Source organism: Dasypus novemcinctus, chromosome 12, assembly GCF_030445035.2.
Source record: "Dasypus novemcinctus isolate mDasNov1 chromosome 12, mDasNov1.1.hap2, whole genome shotgun sequence".
Taxonomy (NCBI): Eukaryota; Metazoa; Chordata; class Mammalia; order Cingulata; family Dasypodidae; genus Dasypus; species Dasypus novemcinctus.
The window spans coordinates 104,063,628-104,084,410 of record NC_080684.1 but is presented as its reverse complement, the minus strand read 5'-3'; the positions used below and the strand labels follow the sequence as shown (position 1 = coordinate 104,084,410).

Sequence of the window (20,783 nt, the reverse complement as noted above, 5' to 3'; positions counted from 1 at the left end):
GTGTCCAGTGTGCCCACTCCAGTGACCACGACAACTACCTCACTAGATGGGACACACTGGCCAAGCACAGACTCTAGTAACACGAAGGCAAGTGGGTTGCATCGGTCCCCTCCCACTCTAGGAAGGTATGTTTTCACTGCCGCAGACACCGCCACGGGACTCCTGTTGCCTTCCCAGCAGGAAGGGCCAGCCAGGGGGCCACTGTTCTCTGCCTAGGAAAAGTAGCTGCCCTATACGGGGTGCCAGGCCAAATTGACAGTGACCGAGGAACTCCATTTACTGGTCACCTCACACAGTCTTGGGCAATGGACCAAGATGTTGCTTGGACCTTCTATTTACCCTATAACCCCACCAGGGCAGGCCTTACAGAAAATGAATGGCCTTCTAAAGAAATAAATAAAAGGCAATAGGGGATCGTCACAACGATGGCCTAAGAGGCTGTGTTCAGCTTTACCCATTTAAATTCAGGACCGTGGGCGGTGGCTCCTGCTCCAGTTGAAATACTAAAGCAGGACAGAGATGCAGGACAGACAGATGCAGGCCTTGAGAATGCAAGTTAAAGGGCCAGTGCCCTGCAGCCCAAAGCTGGAAGTAATAATGCCTCAACTATACACACTGGGAAACGAGGTCCTTTGGCCATGGTACTGGGCATGCCGCCTCTGGCTGGGAATCTTAAGCCCATGGGAAGCAGGAGTCACCCAAAACATTGGTGTAAGACCACAATTTCTACAAAAAATGCCAGTAAAAATCCTTATTAAAAATGCAGGAGGGAAGCGGACTTGGCCCTATGGATAGGGCGTCCACCTACCACATGGGAGGTTCGCGGTTCAAACCCTGGGCCTCCTTGACCCGCGTGGAGCTGGCCCATGCGCAGTGCTGATGCGCGCCAAGGAGTGCCCTGCCACGCAGGGGTGTCCCCCGCGTAGGGGAGCCCCACGTGCAAGGAGTGCGCCCATAAGGAGAGCCGCCCAGCATGAAAGACAGTCCAGCCTGCCCAGGAGTGGTGCCACACACACGGAGAGCTGACACAGCAAGATGACGCAACAAAAAGAGACACAGGTTCCCGGTGCCGCTGACCAGAATAGAAGCAGACACAGAAGAAGACACAGCAAATGGACAGAGAGCAGACAACTAGGGAGGTGGGGGGAGGGAAGGAAAGGGGAGAGAAATAAATAAATAATGAAATAAAAAATCTTAAAAAAAAATGCAGGGTCTCATTCCTTCTGAGGCACAGTGTGTTTCGATGTGGACTCTCCTTACATCTCACTTAGGTTTTTTATGTCACCATAGAAAACTCAGAGAATTTAGAAGGGGAAAACTGGAAGCCTCTTCCCAGGCCTTCCCTGCCTGTTGCTCGACTACGTACACGGAAGTGTCACTCATGTACTGTTGGACCAGCACAATCCGCCCCTTCTTTTCACCCGTAGCGCCCTAGCCAGCGCCTTCCTCCAGCGGGCTGCAGCAGTAAGCCATCCCACAGTCGAACCCATGCGGATTTGCACAGACCATCCTTGGGTGCTACGGGCCTTCCTTGGACCATCACTCCTGCAAATTGGACAGCGTGGCACCTTGCTGGCATGGCAGAGCACGACCCACCGACCAGTTTGGAACAAGGCCTTCTCCTTCAAGCCTGAGATTCAGCTGCCCTCTTTCAATGAGACGCGTAATTATATTTTTTCCCATGTAAGGGAACAGGTGAATAAGCTCAGGCCTTTATTAGGCTATGCTGTACACAATGGTTTAGGAGGGTTAACAGCTGAGTCTGTCACCGTGGATGCCCCTGTCGGCACGAAACGACAAGAGGAAATCCGTGATGCCGGGCGGTTACTCCCTGAGGTGTGTAATTTTACTATCAAACCAGAAAATAATAGTCTTTTCCAGCAGCAGACCTCTCAACACTCATTTGCCGGGGCATCCCCTAAAGGATGGCTATGGACTCAGGCCAAACGGGTGGCTGTATTTGCCCTATAACTGGACCGGACGATGCTCGTGGGGAGAGCCGTATGTCCCCTATATGCCACCCTATATGACCCATTACCCCATATTCCTAGAAATTGGGAAACGATCGAGGATAGCTACAGGGTAAAGTACGCCCCCTGGTGGTTCTACCCATTGGCTGGTTTTGTGCCAGATGGTGCTGCAATTGTCATTGAAAAACACAGAACTCCTTTAGCCAATCACACCACTCAAGTCCTTGATGACGCCAAAGCAGCAATTTCCTTACTCAACAAAGAAGCTGCCTGTAGCAGTTTGATACAGCTATGAATTCCAAAAGTAGATATTGGATTATGTTTGTAAACTGGTCTGTACCTGGGCCATGATTAAGTTATGATTAAGGTTTTGACTGTACTATGTCAGTAGGGTGTTGCGTTCTCACCCCTTGGTGGGCGGGGACTCACAGATAAAAGGCATGGCGGAGGGCAGAGCTGCAGGATTTTTAACGTGGGAGTTTTGATGTTGGAGTTTGATGCTGAAGTCTTAAGCTGGAGCCCCGGGAAGTCAGCACACAAAGGCAAGAGAAGCCAGCCCTGGGAAAAGAGGAACCCTGACCCCAGAAAGAAGCAAGACCCAGGAAGAGAGGAAGCCAGGAAGCCTGAGCCCCTGCAGACGTCGGCAGCCATCTTGCCCCAACACGTGCAAATAGACTTTGGTGAGGGAAGTAACTTATGCTTTATGGCCTGGTATCTGAAAGCTTTTACCGCAAATAAACACCCTTTATAAAAACCAACAGGCTTGTGGTATTTTGCACCAGGACCCCTTTGGCTGACTAATGCACTGCCCAATACGAAAGGCAGTTCTACAAAATGGGCTCATTTTAGACACTTACCGTGGCATGGGGTGGGACCTGCCCTCTCACTAATGCTATGTTGTGTGTATATTCCTGCCCGCTCCCACGGTCTTTCACAAGTTCTAAATCATAGGGCACACGCAGCACGTTGATCAAGTAGCTCCCGACCCCGTCTGCTTGGTTTAACTCCTCCCTTGGCCCTGGCGACGTGTTTTCCTAGGTCTGCCAGCTTGGGGAGGACCCCTGCCCTTCTGCTGTCTTTTAGGCTGTTGCCGTGGAATGTGGCTGCAGGGCTTGTCGTACGGTCAGTGAAGGCTGCTGCGTGGGGGGTGGACTGTGGGCTCCCAGGGCCCAGGCTTCCCAAACCCTCAGCTCGCAGCTGCCTGCATGACCTTGACCTAAGTTAAAGGATAGCAGCCGTCCCAGAGGGAAGGGTGCACAGGTGGTACCGTAAACCATGAGCTCCTCAGAGCAGTAAAATTCTTTCCTGCAGTAACATCACCAGACCCCAACCATGCCGTCCCAGGACCCTGGCAGGGACTCTGTTCTCATACCCCCTGGAATGCATTTGTTCTGAAACCCCTTATATCACCCTCTTTTCCTCCCTCTTTGCAGAGCCCTACCTTCCTTCTCCAGACTGCCGCCACCAGAGACTCTCTCCTGTCTCTAAATCCAAATAAAGCTTACATCTGACTCAGTGCCAGGCGCATTCTTTGGTCTCGTGGTGGCCCCAACCCATGCCCGTCAGGTGTTGGGTTGGAACAGAACTCACAGCCAACTAATGAGGTGGTAAAACACAGCTGGCCTGTTTCCACCTCCCAACAGTCAGAACCATTGGCCAAACATAGCTCCCCTTTTCACGTTGGCCCCCAGGAAGCTCAGATCCCCCAAGCCTTAGCTCAAAGGACCCATGTGTGGGTGTCAATAATCTAGACCCTCCCTCTGAGCCACTCTGATCCATTTTTCTAATCCTGGCTCTTCATTTAGCGTCAATATTTTACCATTTTACTTTTCTTGTTTTTTTAATAAACCACCTCAACCACCTTTGACCCAAGATGGGCTATAAATCAACAAACCAAAAATTCAAACCAATAGCAAAATAGAAAAACGAACAAGGAAGAACCTGCAGCCACAGTACAGACCTTTCAGAGATATACATCTCTATCTCATTTAATTTTTTTTTTTAATTTAGGCAGAGATTTTTAGGACGATGGCCTTTTTTAAAAATAGGGGAAAAAAAACACCACCACAAAGCGGCAGTTTGAAATCTCCACACACACCAGAGGGTCTCATTTCATTTGCAAAGCCATTCTGTTGTAAATAGATAATTAGCAACTAAGGATAACTTTCCTGGGGTTTATACATTAACATGAAAATACTGTAATTCCGGCTGGTCAAAATCACTGGACAACAACTTAGAATTCTAGATTGTTCAACTTGATTAGAATTTCCTTTTTTCCCCTAAGCCCCTAAAATAGAGTTGGGCTTTTGCAAGGAAATTTTGGGGGGATCAAAAATATAGAAAATGACCCTATATTTATGTAATCTAAGTATCTTTTTAAAAAATGTTTAATAAAAAATATATAGAACATTTTTAAAAGTGAACACCAAATCTCTGCCGCACTACTCATCGATCTGCTTTCTGTCTCGGATGACTTTTCAACCACTTGGGACACTGTGCTGACACGCAACGCAAAGCGCTGCACACCACCTGGCTTCCCAGAGTGCCAGAAACAAGGTAAGCCCAGGAATTAAAAAGAAGAAAAAGGAGGAGCAGGAGAAGGGAAAACCTTTTTTTAAAAAATGTCATCTTGAGTCTTTACGCAAGTATGTTCCTGAAAAATGTCTGAATCAGATCCTGTTGTCTGACTAATGAGCAAGTGAACCAGAATCCATTTTAAGACCATGTCACACATTCAATGATGATTATTGCTAAGTCTTTAAAAAAAAAAGAAAAAAAAAAGCTGGTTGGGTTTTTTGACTGCAGTGATCACAAGTTGTCTTTCCCTTTTCCCACTCACTCAAACATTTATGGGCCGCCCACCTCGTGCCTGGCAGCTGGGCTCTGCGGGTGCCAGGTCAGTAATCTCCCTCGCCAGTAATCCACCGCGCCCCACACCTTCCACGCGCAAATCCTGCTGGTGTCACCTGCAAACCGCACCCTGTACCTCCCAACGGCTCTTCAGCCCCTCGGCCCCCTGCCCCCTGGCTGACGCCTCCCCTGCCTGAGTCCCCAGAGGCCCCTGGACACAAAAAGCCCACGTCCTCACCTGGCCTGGGCAGACCTGGCCTCCCTCCCAGCCTCCACCCCGTGATCCCTGGGGGGCCTCCAGCCCCTGGCACCCCAGAGGATTCAAGCTTCCACTCATCCTTCGGGTGTCGTCGGCTCAGGACCCTCGCAGAGGGGCCAACCGGGCTCCCCATGTCAAGAACCATCCCACCCAGCCAGGCTCGCCGCGCCCCGCTCGCCACTCTGGCTCATTGTCCGAACTACCCCAAACGGCCCTGTCCATTCCTCTCCTGTGTGGCTGACCGTTTGTCTGCAGGCCCAGGAGGTCCTCACCAAATTGCCAACGCCCTATCCCCTTCCCCAAAACCTTTGTTGAGCTCAGACCCCTTCACCGTCCTCCAGGAGGCACAGGCCGGAGAGAGGCGGACACTTGGCGAGCCCACGCGGGTGCATAGCCGGCCCCAGAGCATGGACCACACAGCCCGCCGGGAGGGGCGTCAGCTCCCGGGATGGGGTCTTAGTGCCCACATGGCCACCTCTTACTGTTGTGGATACCCGGGGCAAGAAGCCAGGCCACTGGTGGCCAGAGGCACAGCCAGAAGCGGGCCCTGCCTCCACAAGCGCGGGCCCCTGCAAGCCCCACCGCGGGGCAACGCGAGACCTGTCGACCCGACGGCCACCGGGCCACTCCCAGGAAACCCCCGAGTCCCCCCAGCACCCCTGCGTGAGGGAGGAGGGTGGAAGGACCACACGGCCTGGGAGAGCCAAGAGCGTCTGTCCGATGATGTGGCCACGCCAGGGGTCCAGGACAAAGGAGGGGCCCTGTGGACACCAGCGAGGGGCCTCGTCCTGCTACGTGGAGCCTGGGACGCCCACCGCGCAGTCACCACAAGTAGCAGCCACGTGGCGCGATCTTACAGAGAGTAAAACGAGGAAAGCACGGAAGAGCCCGGGGCAACGTGGCATCAGCCACGCACACGAATACAGACTCCCAGTGGCCTGGGCACAGAAGGCCACCTCCTCTTAGACGGGGCGGCCAGAGTGGGAGCGGGGCCCAAGGACGGAGCAAAAAAATTAAAGTGGGAAACGGACTTGGCCCAGTGGTTAGGGTGTCCGTCTACCACATGGGAGGTCCACGGTTCAAACCCCGGGCCTCCTTGACCCGTGTGGAGCTGGCCCACGCGCAGTGCTGATGCGTGCAAGGAGAGCCCTGCCAGGCAGGGGTGTCCCCCGCGTAGGGGAGCCCCACGCGCAAGGAGTGCACCCGTAAGAGAGCCGCCCAGCGCGAAGGAAAGTGCAGCCTGCCCAGGAATGGCGCTGCCCACACTTCCCGTGCGGCTGATGACAACAGAAGCAGACAAAGAAACAAGACGCAGCAAATAGACACAGAGAACAGACAACGGGAGGGGGGGGTAAATAAAAATAAATAAATAAATCTTTAAAAAAAAAAAATTAAAGGGACTAGGTGGCTCTCGAGGCTTTCTGAGTGAAATTCTCCAGTATGACACTATGATAACGGATGCATGACATGATGCACTTGTCAAAACCCCCAGAACTGTACAAAACAAAAAGTGGAGCCTAACGTAAGCCACAGACTTCCATTAATAACAACAGGCTGCTATCAGTTCATCTGCTGTAACAAACAAGCCACACCAACGCAAGACGTTAGTAACGGGGCGCCGTGGGGGGGCGGGGGTCTACGGGGACTCCGCTTTCTGCTCAATTCTTCTCTAAACCTAACACTGCTCTGAAAAAATACAGTCTATGAAAATCAGAAATTAAGTAAAGGAAAAAGACAAAAACAAGCCTCGCATAAGCTGCGGGGATGGTCTGCCCACCCTCTGCAGCTGAGGCTGCCCTCCCCCCAGAAGAGGGGAAGCTAGAGCAAGCCAACGGTCCACCTCCAGCTGAACCCCGAAAAACAACTCTTTTCGACAGATGATTTCTGTGCCGATGAACCGCTCCACGCTCCTGCACAGGGAGGGCAAGGCCCCCCCCCTCGTGTCTGAACCCCCCCCCAACAACCTCCACCTGGCACCCTTGACCTGAGTGACAAAGAGGCAAAACCGGCCGCGCGAGGCCCATTGCTGCAGCCAGAGCCCCCGCGGCCCCAACGAGGCGCGCGCCAAAGACACCGCCTGGAAATGAGCTCCATTTCCCTTTCTCTCTCGTCCTCCCGCACAGATTTTAATTACGGGTTTGCTTGCAAAAGACCTAGTTCTCGTTAACTGAATCCTTGGGCCCCTGTCATACTGTCTACTATGTCACTGTACACTGGGGCACCCGTAAGGAAGTTAATTATAACTCCTGGGCACGCCACGCCCCGGCCTCATCCTCCTGCCGGTCCGATCGTGCCCAGGGCAGTGCCACCCTCCAGGCTCTCGCCAGCAAGTACCCACTGGGCGCTGCAGGGCCAGGCCGAGCTGGGCTGGGGACCCGCGCCGACGGGCTGCGGTCTCGGCCCTCGAGGGGCGACGGGGCGCACGCAGCAGGGCTGGACCGCTGGGTGCCTGCGGCAGCTCAGCGGGTGGTGGGGAGGAGTGGGGGAGCAGAAGAGAGGGCGGACCCTGCGGGGTCTGACAGCAGCCCCAGGGCAGGCGAGGGGCGAGGGAGCTCTGGAGGGGAGGGTCTCGAGCGCCCCTCGGGAGGGCAGCGCAGCCAATCAGGGTGGGCCGGAGGTTCGGGAGCCGCGCTTGGTACAAGACGAGCCGGACGCACTGGTGGACGCCCTGGAGGAGGCGTCTAGACGGGGCCCGAACAACGCAGTCCCCGGGTCCCAGTGAGCCACCTGGGCCGCAGGGGGATGGAGGGGCCTGGGGGTCAAGCCAGCCTCTGGCGAGGGGCCACACACAATGGGCAGGAGGGGAGTGAGGACTAAAAGGAGGGGGAGAAAGAGCAGTCAGAGAAAGGGGGGCAGAGCGCACGCTGGGGGAGCCCTCCAGCACGGCAGGCGTCCAGAGGCAGGGGGCGAGGGCGGCAGGGACAACCCCCGGGGGTCCTGGGAGGCCCTCCTGAGGGCCAGAGGCAAGGCTGCCAGGGGCTGGGGAGTGGCAGCGAGGGCAGGGGTCGCAGGTCCCCTGTCCTGCCTGGGCTCTGGGAGCCGCCCTCCTCGAAGCCCCCCGGGACTGCTCCCGACCCAGCAGCAACCAGTCGTGCTGGCATCAGATGCCACCGTCCACCCCGCGTCCACCAGCTTCTGTCCTGGCCCCCAGGGTCAGCTGGCTGACCCCGTCCCCAGGGGGCTGACGGTCAGGGTGGGGGGCGGTGCGAGGACACAAATAATCCCTGCCCTGCGGCAGGTGCCACAGAGAGGCCTGAAGGGAGCAATGCAGGGCCACACAGGGAGGAGGCGCGGGGTGTCAGTGAGGAGGACTCGGGGGGAGAAGAATGAGTCTTTTCAGTTGAGGGGGCAGCACGAGCCAGGGCCCATTTGTCGGTCCTTTCGTTTTGGGGGGCAGGGGGCTAAGGCAAGGTCCTCAGTCACAGCTGCCACTTGCTCAGGGTTTCCCCCGCGCCCCGCCTGTGCTAAGCACCATGCGGGGATGTGCTTCAGTCCTCCCCACAGCCCCCTGGAGTAGGTTAGGGAGCCTGCTTCCCAGATGAGACACAGAGAGGTTGAGTAACTTCGCTACAGTCACAAAGCAAATAAGAGGCTGCAGCAGGATTTGAAGACAGATCTGCTTGACTTCCAGGCGTGAGCTCTTAACCCTCCTGCCGTCTCACCCCCCTGCATACACCCGGCTCGTTGCCCCAGCCAGTTGGTGACTCCATGCAGCCTGCTTATTGCTCAGACACCATTAGCCTCCGAGGAGCCAGCACGCTCTTTGCCGTTTTCTGCAGCCTTTCCTTTTCCTTTCTTTCTTTATAGAGGAGAGCCTGTCCCTAGCAATTTTTAGCTGCTCACTGGGACATTAACAAACCAAGCTAGAGTTTCCATTCGTGAATATATTTGGGATATGAATGGCCAAAGGGAAAGTGGGGCCTGGACAGAGGGGCTCCATCTCCCCCAACCCAGCCCCCGACAGGGAAGGTGGACCCAGAGAGCGGCCCACAAATGAGCAGTCGCCCCCAAAGTGAGAGCAGTGCCCAGAAAGCAAATGAGGATTAGTATGAGGTTAGCCACGCACCCCCGGTTAGGTGCCTCATTTTGTCTTACGTGGCAGGCCTTTGTTAATTTTTAAATCTCCTGCCTGTCTGGAGATGGCCCCTGGAATTTGATTTTAAATAGTTTCCAGGAGATCAATGAACAGGGAAGAAGCAGGTTGTGAATTTCAAATCCTAGCCGCCAACCTCCTCCACTGGGCTCCTACATGGGGAGGTGGAGGGGCAGGGCTGGGTGCTGTGGGTGGGCCTGGGCCGGGGGCTCTGCCCTGCGGAGCCAGCCCTGCCCCCATCGCCATCCCAGGGACACACTGCAGCAGATACCGCAGAGACCGTTTCTTTAAAAACTATGATTATTGCCTTTAATTTGCTGCTGCCAGAACAACACATACTCCCTATAGAAAATCAGAACAAAAAGACAGAGAAAAAAACCATAAAGAAGAAAATAAAAATCCCCCTCGGCTCCACCACCCAGACATCTGCCCTGAAACATTCTGGAGCCTTGGTCTGCTGGCCCGGGCTTCCACTCTCACTCTGCAGCCCAAAACAGCCCTGGAAAACCTCTTTAGGGAAGCAGATTTGGCCCCACGGATAGGGCGTCCACCTACTACACAGGAGGTCCAGGGTTCAAACCCCGGGCCTCCTGACCCGTGTGGAGCTGGCCCATGCGCAGTGCTGATGCGCACAAGGAGTGCCCTGCCACGCAGGGGTGTCCCCCACTTAGGGGAGCCCTATGCACAAGGAGTGGGCCCTGTAAGGAGAGCCGCCCCATGTGAAAAAATTGCAGCCTGCCCAGGAGTGGTGCCGCACACACAGAGAGCTGACACAGCAAGATGACACAACAAAGAGACACAGATTCCCGATGCCACTGACAAGAATATAAGAAGACACAGAAGAACACACAGCAAATGGACACAGAGAGCAGACAACTGGGGGGGGAGGGGAGAGAGATAAATAAAAATAAATCTTTAAAAAGAAAGTGAAATAACTATAAAAATTAAAAAATTTTTTTAAAAACCTCTTTAAAGGTCCCTCCGCCCCACGAACCTTCCAGAAGCCCCATTGCACTGAGAGCCCACCCCAAGCTCGTGGCCTGGCCCTCAAGGCCTGGCTGACCGGGGCCTGCCCTCCTCCCCAAACTCCCCTTGCCGAACCCCCCTTGGCTCTCGGTGCCCCAGTGGCTCCCTCCTTCTCCCTCGCCCCCCCTCAGGGTCTCTGCCAGGAATGCTCCCCCAACCCAGGCTGCCCAGGCTGCCTCAGGCTCACCATTCAGGCCTCCCCCAGGCCCGCCTCCTCCAGGAGGTCCTCCCTGCTCACCCAGGAAACCGCCGCTCGCCACCACTGCCTCCCCTGGGCCACACTCACTGCCTCCCTTACTCGCAGGAACCCGTATTTATCAACCCACTGTCTCCCAACGCAATGTGAGCAGAGGCCCCATCATTAGCTCCCGCCCCCTCAGGACCCGGGACGTGTCCGACCCACGGCGGGCTCTCGGGGAGCCGGGCAGAATGGATGGACGGCTCTTCCCTTCCGGTTGCTTTCCTGCTCAGCTGAGCTCATATGTCCACATTTCTCAGAAACCCCATGCGCCTCCATGCTCGTGCTGGTCTCCCTCCTTTCCCCGCCCACCCCACCCCTCCCAAGCCTCAGGTCACCCTCGGTGCATGCCCGTGACCCCTGTCCCCACCCCAGGGTGAGCCCTGATCTGGAAATTCCAGTTCAAGGAGTAGTAGGAACCCTGACACAGCACTTCACAGTTTATAAAGCTTGGCTGCTTTCCCCATCCCACCGAAGCCCCAACCAGGACCGGGGCAGTGTGGCCACAGGGGCTCAGAGAGGCCACATAATATCGTTATAGCACTTACTCCCTTGAACGCAATCATAGAGGTTTCCCCCTAAGGTCAAGTGGGGCAAAACACAGGAGACTCGGGGGGCTGTGTGACCTTAGACAAGTCACTGCCCTTCTCTGGGCCTCGGTCTTCTGCTCTGTAAAGTGGGCAGAACAAGAACTCCAGTCTCATTTCATCCTCAGGAGTTTTAAGTGACTTAACGATGGACACGAAGGGCACAGAGCGGTGCCCAGCCCATTCTAAAGGCTCGAGAAGCACGGACTATGCATAACAACGCGCCCGTCCAGCTGGGCCAAATACGTTCACTGCCCACCCCTCGGCCTCGACCACCCAGCGGGGCCGGCTCCCTGGGGGCCCCAAACTGCCGTGCGCAGCGGTGGGCCTCGCTTGGGGCAGTGGCAGCTTCCCCAGAAGCCAGCTGCCAGTGGACGCCGGCTCCGTTTGCACGCTCATTCCCGGGCAAAACACGGAGAAGCCGCCGCTTCTTCGAGGACGGGGTCCTTTCCCTGCAGTCTGAGGCCCGTCCCCACTTGAGGCTCAAGAGCTGACACCTGTAAACACTTGAAGGCGGCGGCGGGGAGAGGCAGAGGTGAAAGAGCCCTTGTGAACGGAAGACGCCTCTGTAACTTCACCTTTTCCATTCATGACATTCATGACAACATCTTTTCCATTCAGGCAAATAAAAACCAACTACAAGAGCGGGTCCTCACTCGGCCGCGGCCCCCACGACATGGGCTCTTAACTTCTGCTGGGCGGCGACTGAGAGAGATGCTCGCACCTGGCTGGGTTCCCACCTTCGGAACACGGTCCCCCCTGCCTCACCCCTTTCTGGGCCCCCCGCCCACCAGCCTCAGAAGCAGGGGCTGCACAGGGGGAGGTGCGACGCCCGCAGCGGCTCCCAGCCTCTCGCCTGCCTCGACCTCCCTGCAGGAGCCCTCTCCCGCCCCAGGCTTCCCCACGTCTCAGGCAATCAGGAGGCTCGATTAGAATCCCGTTTGGAAAATCAATATTCAGAGCGCCAAGCCTGCCAAGCGGAGGGGAAGGCCCGGCTTGTAAATATTTGTCTCAACTGGCAGAGCGGGGCCCGTCAGGCGGCTGGCCCTCCGCGCTCAGCCACCAGCCAACTGCGCAGCGGGCGCCCCCCGAGGCGGGAGGGACCGTCTGGCAGCCTCCGGGGCCCACCCCCGCCCACACCTCGGCGACAGCAGCCTGGAGGCCCGGCCGCCCGGGGGGACCGTGCATCTGTCCCCCGCGGTGGCTCAGGCACCCCGCTGGCAGGTTTCTCTGGATTCCAAGGCAAGCCGCTTTTCCCAGGTGCACCCCAGGCTGCTTCTATCTTCGTTTGGCAACAAGCAAAAAAGCCAACGACAAACCCCCGGGGGCGTGGGTGTAAATTACCGCCCACCGTCCATCCCGGGGGACGAGGCTCCAGAGCGGGCACGCACAGCTGCACCTGCCGCGGGAGGCGGGCGGCTGGGCTGGCACACGCGGCCGCCCAGGCACCCCACGTTCACTTCCTGAGCCCCCTCCCGCGCCACGCCCTGGGGCTGGACACGCACGAGGATGGAAGCCGGCCTGGGGGAAGGCCTGGGGGGGCTGCCTGCAGAAACGTCCCCGGAACGAATCGAAGGTTTCCGCAGGGACAGGCGCTGGGTGGGAAAGGCCCGAGGGGGGGGGCACGCGCCAGGGTGTGGCCAGGTGGGGGGTTCCCAGGAAGAGCCGCCAAGGAGGGGGCCTGGGCCAAGCAAGGGCAGCTGGGTGGAAGGAGGGCAGCCCGAGGCCAGGGTCCCCAGGTCCTGCCACCCCCCCCCCCCGCCCCGTCCCGCCCGGGGCCCCCGCGGCAGGGTGGGACCTACCGAGCCACTCGTTGAACTTCTTCACCTCGCTCGGGAGCCCCAGCTCGGTGAAGTCGCCGGCGTGGATCAGCACGTCCCCATACGGCATCTGGATGGGGTCGGTCCTCGAGTGGGTGTCAGAGACGCAGACAAAGCGCGTGTAGCCCGGCGGCTTGGGCGCGTCGTGCGGCACCGGGTCCACCCTGCGGGGAGAGGAGACGCCGGGGGTGGCCGGCGGCCAGCAACGCAGCGCGACCCACCCCCCACAGGGACCGAGCCACCCCGCCTCCGGGCCGGGCCCACCCAGGGAACATTTTTTCCCTGTGCCTCAGTTTCCCTCTCTGTAACCCGGGGACCTCAGAGGGCTGTCGAGAGGATTAAATGAGATAATGAGGGAGAGAGACTTGGCACAGCACCTGGCATTGTGCCCGCACACAGCTCGGACCGCAGGACTCGCCTCTGCTCGCCAGAAGCAGCGGTCCCCAACCTTCTAGATCCTCCCGTCGCCCCTCTCCCCAGAACTCCTGCCCCTCCCCGCTGGCCGTGTCCCTGGCCACGGGCTGGGAGCGCATCTGGGCTTTCTACGTCAAGGCGGTCACCCCCCAAGGACCGGCTTTCACCCGTTAGAGAGCGCCCGGCCGGCCCCACCGCCCCGTGGAGAGCGCCGTCGCCCCAGCACCGCCGAGCACGCGCAGGTCGCAGGGGAGCGACGCGGGACGCAGGACTGCGGGTGAGCGCGTGTAGGCACGACGCTGAGGCTGGGCGGCAATCTTCCCACACCGCAAGGCAGGCGGGCTTCGCGCTCAAACGAGCGCCTCCCCGAGTCGCCTGAGGAAGCCGTCCTGGGACCAGCGGCGCCGGGTTCAAATCCCAGCCCTGCCCCTCACCACAAATGGGTGCCCCGAAGCACAGCGCCGGCCTTGGTTTCCTCGTCTGTCAAACGGAGGTACCTCGTTGTCGGGGCTTGAACTGTGTTCCCCCAAAAATGATATGTCTGTGCCCTTACCCCACCCCTGGAAACAGGTGGAATTCGTTCCATTAAGATGATGTCACACTGCGGGAGGACAAGCCCATGGCCCAGCGCGACCAGCGGCCTTGGAGGAGGAGGGATGGGGAGGGAAGCAGGCCGTGACGAGAAAGGCAGAGACGAAACGCCGAGGACCCCCCAGGACCTCCGAGGCCCACCGGCAGCCCCCGCGAGCAAGGCAGGGGCCAGGCAGGACGCCCCCCTACAGGTTTCGGGGAGCGCCCGGCCCTGCCCGCACCTCGAGTCTGGCTCCCTGGCCCCCGGGCTCCTGCAGCTTCAGGGCCTCCGGGCTGCGGTGCCCTGTCACAGCGAATCCACCTGCCACACAAGGACAGAAAATGAAAACGAGCTGCTCCACCGGAAGAGCTTGTTTCCCAGCCGGGGGCAGCCCTCCAGGCTGACAGAGGGGGACAAGCAGGTGGGCCCGGGCTCCTCCCCAACACCCGCCCTCCCCTGTCGCCCACTCTTGCCCAGCTCAAAACTCTTAAAAAGAAGGCCCTGCCATTTCAGCATGCAGCCCGCTCCACGCGAATGCGCGGTTCCAGGAGCTGCGCTTCCAGCTAATTATGCGGCAAACCAAAAGCCGTACCATATCAGTTACATAAATACTTTTAAAGACATCTTTCTAATTATCCTTTTTTTTTTCCAGACAATATACTTCGAAGAAATTTAATTAACACCTTACGAGAGACAGACGTGGGACCCGCATGCTAATGTGCAGGGAGCGGCAGCCACGCTCGGTCTGCCGCCGCGGCCTCTCCCCGCGGCCGTGGGCCGGCAGCAGCTCCCTGGCCCGTCCTGGGGCTGGTTCAGCCACATGGGAATCCCAGCAGGTCGTGGCTGGGCGGGACTGGGGACAAGAGTGCCCAAGAGAACCCAAGGAGGACCCACCAGCGAGGCGCCAGGGGTTCTGCCTTCTCCCTCTTCATTCATTCATTCGTTCACTCAACAGAGCAGGTACTGAGCCTCGTGGGGATGCCCCAGGCCTGCCTGCCGGGAGACTGGCACTGATGGCGGAGGAAAACTTGGCCAGACAGTGGCAGCGCAGGCACCGGCTCTGACGGACCAGGTGCCAGAGAAGGACATAACCTGGCCAGGGGCCCAGGAAGCTTCCCGGAGGAGGCCATACTGGAGCCGGTCTGGAAGCTCCAATCTCCCTCCAGTATTTCCTGCCCCTCCTCTATCTCTGGGTCCCCCAACACAGTCCTCTCCCCCCCCCCCATTTGACAGCCATGCAAGTAGCTGGCCTCGAGGCTGCACACCCTGCCACCCCCAGCACAGCCAATGGGACCAAGGGAGTCAGTGGCTACTGGGCTGGCCCAGAAACATGAGGGAGCCAGGGCCCGCCCTCTGCCCGCTCCCCTCCCTCCCCTTCTCCTCTCCTCTCTTCTCTCCTCCCTCCCTCTTTCTTCCCTCCCTCTGCCTTTTTCCCTCCCTCCCAATCTTCTTCCCCCCTGCCTCCCCCCTCCCTCCTGCGCTCTCTCTCTTCCTCTTCCCCCCTTCCCCCATCTCATCTGACCCAAGACCCAAGAGGAAATCGTCCAGGTGGCCAAAGAGCTGAGGTTGCGAGAGAAACCAAGGCAAAGAGACAGGGCAGGGAAAGCCGCCCGCGGCCCCGGCCCCCCTACCCCCTCCCGAGCCGCCCCGGCCAGCAGCGCCCTCCCAGGGCCAGGCCTGCGCGGAGCCCGAGCTCTTTAATTAACGCCACTCTTACTTCCCTACACCCCGAGGCTTCCGAGCACAGTGAAGATGCAAACCCGAACATCACGAGAGGAAAAAAATCAAGACATTTCTCTCCCTGCGCGGTCCTCCAGCTCTTTGGATGGTAACAAATGCTCAACCTTGAAATAACAGCCACGATGGGGTGGGTTTTTCCACGGAGGGAGAGCGCGCCATGTGCTAAGCACTTCACAGGCGTCTGCGCCCTTCACCTCACAACAATGGCGTGGGGGGGTGCTGCAGTGGTGCCCCATTTTCACAGGTGAGGAAAGTGAGGCTCAGAAAGGCTGACTGGCCTGTGATCTCAGCTGCGGATGCTGCTGGAGCTGAAATTGGAAGCTGGCTTTTGGTTCCAGAGCACACACCAGAATGGACCATCTCCAGCCCTCCCTCATTTCATTCATTCCATCAGCGAACAAATGCTTCCTGAGTGCAAGCAGGCCCCTGTGGACAAGCCACTCGTGAAGGCCACCCACAGGAAGCTCGCCAAGTCGAGATATGGATAAGAGCGTGCACGATGAGAGGGCTGATGGTGTTGCTCGGCCTCTAGATCGAGCTGTGCCTGAAGCTGAATCCAAACCTGAACTTCGGGCTAATTACATGAGCCGGTAAATTCCTTGTATCCTTAAGACAGTTTAAGTTGGGTTTCTGATATTTACATTGGCAAAAATCTGAGTCACAACACCCCGTGGGGTCACGAAGCCGAGACAAGTTAGTCCTGGACCCAGGGTTTCCACTAGTTAGTTAAAGAATTTGAATCTGGGTCTTTGCTGCAGGAATTTAGGCATCTAATCGCAACACCTTCTTGGGATAAGAAACTAAAAGGAAATTAAAAGGCATGTTTGCTTACGAGGTTCTGCCCGTCGAGAGAAGCTACCCAAACGATGTTCCTTGTTCTTGGAGCAAAACCCGACCTCCCTGGAGCCTCCGCCGGCAGGTCCCCCCGGCGCCCAGCGCCAGGCCGCAGGTCTCTGATGCCTGAACCCCACCACCTGCTCCCACCCCAGGGTCTGCTCTTTCCTCGCCTAACACTGGATCCGCCCACGGGTGGGGGCAGGGACGGTGCAGACTAGAGCACGCTGCAGCTCCGCCCTGTCCTCGCTGCGTCATCGGGGGCCCCAGGCTCCTGGGCCCCGCTATGCGACACGGACAACCCGCTCGCTCTCTGGGCTGTCGTGAGAACTCTGAAAACGTCATCGCTGCACGTCCTGCAGCGCACGCCCCCTGCAGCCCACTTTCCACTTCCTGGCCCCATCCTCGGGGCCCTCTCTCCCATCCCATAAACCATCAGCTCCCTGGAAGCAGGGGCCATTATCCCCCATCATCCCCGTTCCTGGGGACGCGGGAGCTCTGGCGGTCCAGGCAGTGACGGGGAACTCACTCCTGCAGCGAGTTTCCAACACCAGGGCCTCTAGTCCAATCCTTGCATTTTGCAAACAGGGAAACTGAGGCCCAGGGAGGGGCAGGGACTGGCTTGCTCAGTATCACACAACACTGTCCTGACTCCCTGCCCAGTGCTCTTCCCACGAACCTAGGACCCCCAGGCAGCAAAGAGGGACAGACCCCCCGCCCAGCTGCTAGGCCCCACTGGTCCCCCGAGCCTGCCTTCCCTTCCCGCCCTTTCGCTGGTTCCTGCTCCCAGAATGACCAGCTCCACTTAGGTCACAGCAGGGCTCACCCTCCATGCCCAGACGTCACCCCACCATCCCCCGGGAAGGAGAAGGCCTCAGCACTTTGCTGGGCCTGGCCACCTCCCGTACCCTTTCTCCCTCTTCTTTCCTTATTTCCATTCTCTGTGCTGGGCCCCTGCCTCAGCCCTCATGCTGGTGGAGGACGGAGACACCCGGGAAATCATACCACAAACGACCATATAACCACAGACAGACACACGGCCCGTCAAGGGCGGAGGCCCTGAGCCTGGCCTGGGGAGCAGTCAGGGAGGGCTTCCTGGAGGAAGTGGCACCTGAGCTGAGCTCTAAAGAGGGCAGAGAGTGGGAAGAGCATCCTTCGGGCAAAGGGAACAGCATGCGTGAAGACCCGAGACAGGAGGACAGATGGAATATTCCAGAACCCAGAGGCAGGCTACTGCATCCGGAGCTCAGTGGACGAGGGACACAGGATGTGTCTTGAGATGCAGATGATTTCCAGGTTGGGGTCCTCTCCTCCAGCCCTGGACCTCTGCCCACCTCAAAACCATCTCCTCCCCAGGCTCACCTCCTGTATCCCCAAGACCCCTCGGCACGTGGGCCTTCCCAAGCCTCGGCCCCTTTCGTCAGTGGGACGGGAATGGCCGTGCTGGCCTGGAGCGAGGAAGAGGGGACAGGGCACGCGGGGAGCCCTGTCCCTGCCTCCTGGGGTGACGCAGGTCAGAGCTGCCCGGTGACCCCCGGGGCTGACGATACGCAGGTCCCAGGACCTCCCTGCCCTCCTCAGCGCTTGCTCCTGCCTCCTCGCTGACCGCCAGGCCCCCCGTCCACCTGCACGCCAGGGCAGAGGGCTGGGGCCTGGGGGCTCTCCTGAGGGGCGAGGGTCTTTGGGCCCCTTCTGAAGATTCATTCCCCGGGTGACAGCGGCCTCGTCACCGGCAGGGCCTCCGGGGCAGCTGCACAAATCCCACGGCTCGACCCGGGGCCACGTGTGGACAGTCACCGTCCTTATCAAAGATAAATTGTGCATTAACTAAGGGCCCCTCGCTCCCTCACCCCGAGATGAAGCCCAGGGCGCCGACGAATGGCGCGTCAGGAAGTGGCAGCCACCCTCCCCGCGTCTCCCTGACGGAGCGGCGGAGGGGCCACAGCAACGCACCCGCTTCCCCTCCCTCGGAGCATAAACAAAAGGGGGGAGTGGCCCCCAGTCCCTTGCCGGCCCTGGCTCCCAGCAGCCAGCTTTCCCAAGCCCAGCTGCTCTGGGCAGGGAGGAAGGAGCACTAGACAAGGAGTCCGGAATCCGGTCTTGGCAAATGCCAGACTCCACCCAGGGCCCTGCCCAAACCCCCTGCTGCCCGGGAGCCCCAAGTGCCAACAGAAGTTGGGCACCCCACCTCAGGAGGGGGCAGCCCAGAGCAGTCCAGGACGGGAGTGGCCCAGCCGGGGGGCCTCGCTCTGCCTCTCCAGCTTGGGGACCACGGGGCGGCCCCTCAGCTTTTCCCCACAGCACGTGGGTCCAACAGCAGCCCGTGCTGGGCTCGCTTGGGCTACCTGTTTGCTGACCGCCAGTCATCCTCTAGACCGGTCACTGCGGAGGGCAGGGATGTGGCTTTGCTCCCGCCACGTCCCAAGGGCCTCGCCCAGGCCCAGTGGGGCTCAACAAGACCGAACACGGCCCCCAACTCCAGGCGGGGTCCCTTACTTTAGCCTCCTTATGATTATCAGCAGCACGCTATAGCTGGGGAAACTGAGGCACCAGGAGGCATGAACCCCCAAGTAAGAAGCACAGGAAGGGTTCAAGCCCACGCAGGCCCGCTCAGCACCCGCGTTCCCAACCGGGGAGCTTCCCCGCTGCTCACAAACCTCCTGAATGAACGAATTGACGCGCACAGGAGCCTCTCTCCTTCGGTCATCCACCACGCCTCCTCGGGACGCAGCCCGTCTGGCAAGGGCCTGCGGCCTAGCCGGGCATCGCTGGAGTTCTCCCGGCCACTCTGGGCTCGACCTGCCCACCCCCCCGCCAGGCCCTCTCCCCCCACATCCCCTCCTCCTGCTCCCCACTCCTCCTCTTCTGGATCCCAACTAGAAGGCACCCTCTCCAGGGGCCTCTCTGCCGACGCTCAAGGCCACCAGGCGACCCCTTGGCCTGTCCCTGGCCGTCCTGTCCTCAGACTGGACAGCCACTCCCGGGGCCTCTGCCTGGCCCAGCAGGGGCGTGTAAACGACAGGTCCGGGCTTCCCTCCAGGAGGGGCTCGCAGGCCAGCCACACCCAGGCACACCCCAACCCTGCTCCCCCGGGGCCAGGCGCTGGCCCACGCTCCCGGGTGCAGGAACGCTGCCAGGGGCCTCGGGTGCCGGCCCCTCCACCCCCCAGGCGGCGCAGGGCAGCCGCCCGGCTGCAGCAGGCCCTCCTGCTCCCATCCACCAATCCGGCATCAAAAAGGAAATCAGAAGCAGTTTCCCAAACAAAAATCTACCAAAAAAATAAAATAGGCACCTACTGACAACGCCAGCCCCGCTGCCCCCACGGAAAAGAGATCTGCCAGGGCAGGCGCTGCCAGGAAGGGGGCATCCAGCACCAGAGCCCGGCCCCCTGCCCAGCGTCTGCCCGCCTTCCGGAGGCCTTTCTCCAATGAACAGCTTCTCTGCACCGCCCTTTACAACAGAGGCGGGTGCAGAGGGAAGGGCAGAGACAAGAGGCAGCACCCACCCCTCGCGCCAGCCTCCAGGCCCGGGCGCGTGGACACCCGCGGGTCTTCTGCTACGTGGTCCATGCACCAGCTTCTTCAGTGTCCCCGAAGGGACAGGGCTAGGGCCCCTCGTTCACACAGCTGCCCCAGGAGGGCCTCCCCAGACCCAGAACAAGCTCCTGGAGGTCAGGAGGGCCTCCTCGGGGCCCCACACGTGTGACCTCTTCACCGGGGAGCCGTCACCGGGGTAGGGGCAAGAGTCTACCCGCCTCCACTCCGCGCTGCCCACACGGGCGTCGGCAACAAGTCATGCTGATCCAAGAGGGGTGCCCGGTCTTCGAACTCACCACGGTCCCGCTGCCCAGGCACCCCCGGATCTCCCACCAGAGCCCCCGGAGCAGGCGGCAGGGCCTCCGGTCCCCTTGGCAAAGCCTCTCCACTGTCCCTACAGAAGTGGGGGGTAAGGGAGGGGGGACCCAGGCAGCCCCAGGCTGCATCCTAACCTTCCGCGGGGTTTGTGGCAAGTCCCTTCCCTTCTCCGGGCCTCAGTCTCCCCATCTGTACACCAAGGAAAGCAAAATCGACCGGAGGTCACAAACCCAACCGCCAGAGGGGCAACCCAGATGCTGCTGTGGGGACGTGTGGGCCTGGGGCTGCCAGGCCTTCTGAAGTTCCTCAAGCAAATCCAGAGTCTGGTTTTTCAATATTTGGAAAACATTCTCCCAGTCCAATAAAACAGGGCTGCGGGCAGATTCGGCCCACAGGCCATCGATCTGCAGCTTCCTCCCAGAAGCCTCCGAGATGCTCGGATTCCAGAAGGCTTTCAGTCAAGCAGCATGGAACCCTGGAGGCCGGAAGCCAGGAGGGACCCCCAGGCCTGGAGCCCACCCCAAGGA

At 59.2% G+C, this 20,783-nt stretch overlaps 1 protein-coding gene across 5 annotated transcripts in view; it reads right to left on the bottom strand.

The window, feature by feature from the left end:
- The window catches only part of MPPED1 (metallophosphoesterase domain containing 1), a 112,048-nt gene that overhangs the window by 78,121 nt on the left and 13,144 nt on the right, over positions 1 to 20,783 (bottom strand). For all 5 annotated transcript variants that reach the window (XR_011650190.1, XM_058309249.1, XM_058309245.1 and 2 more), the window contains one exon: positions 12,826 to 13,007. Coding sequence is in view for 4 of the 5 variants with exons in the window: in XM_058309249.1 (XP_058165232.1) it covers positions 12,826 to 13,007 (182 nt within the window). In the remaining variant the exon portion in view is untranslated. The remainder of the gene's footprint in view (positions 1 to 12,825; positions 13,008 to 20,783) is intronic.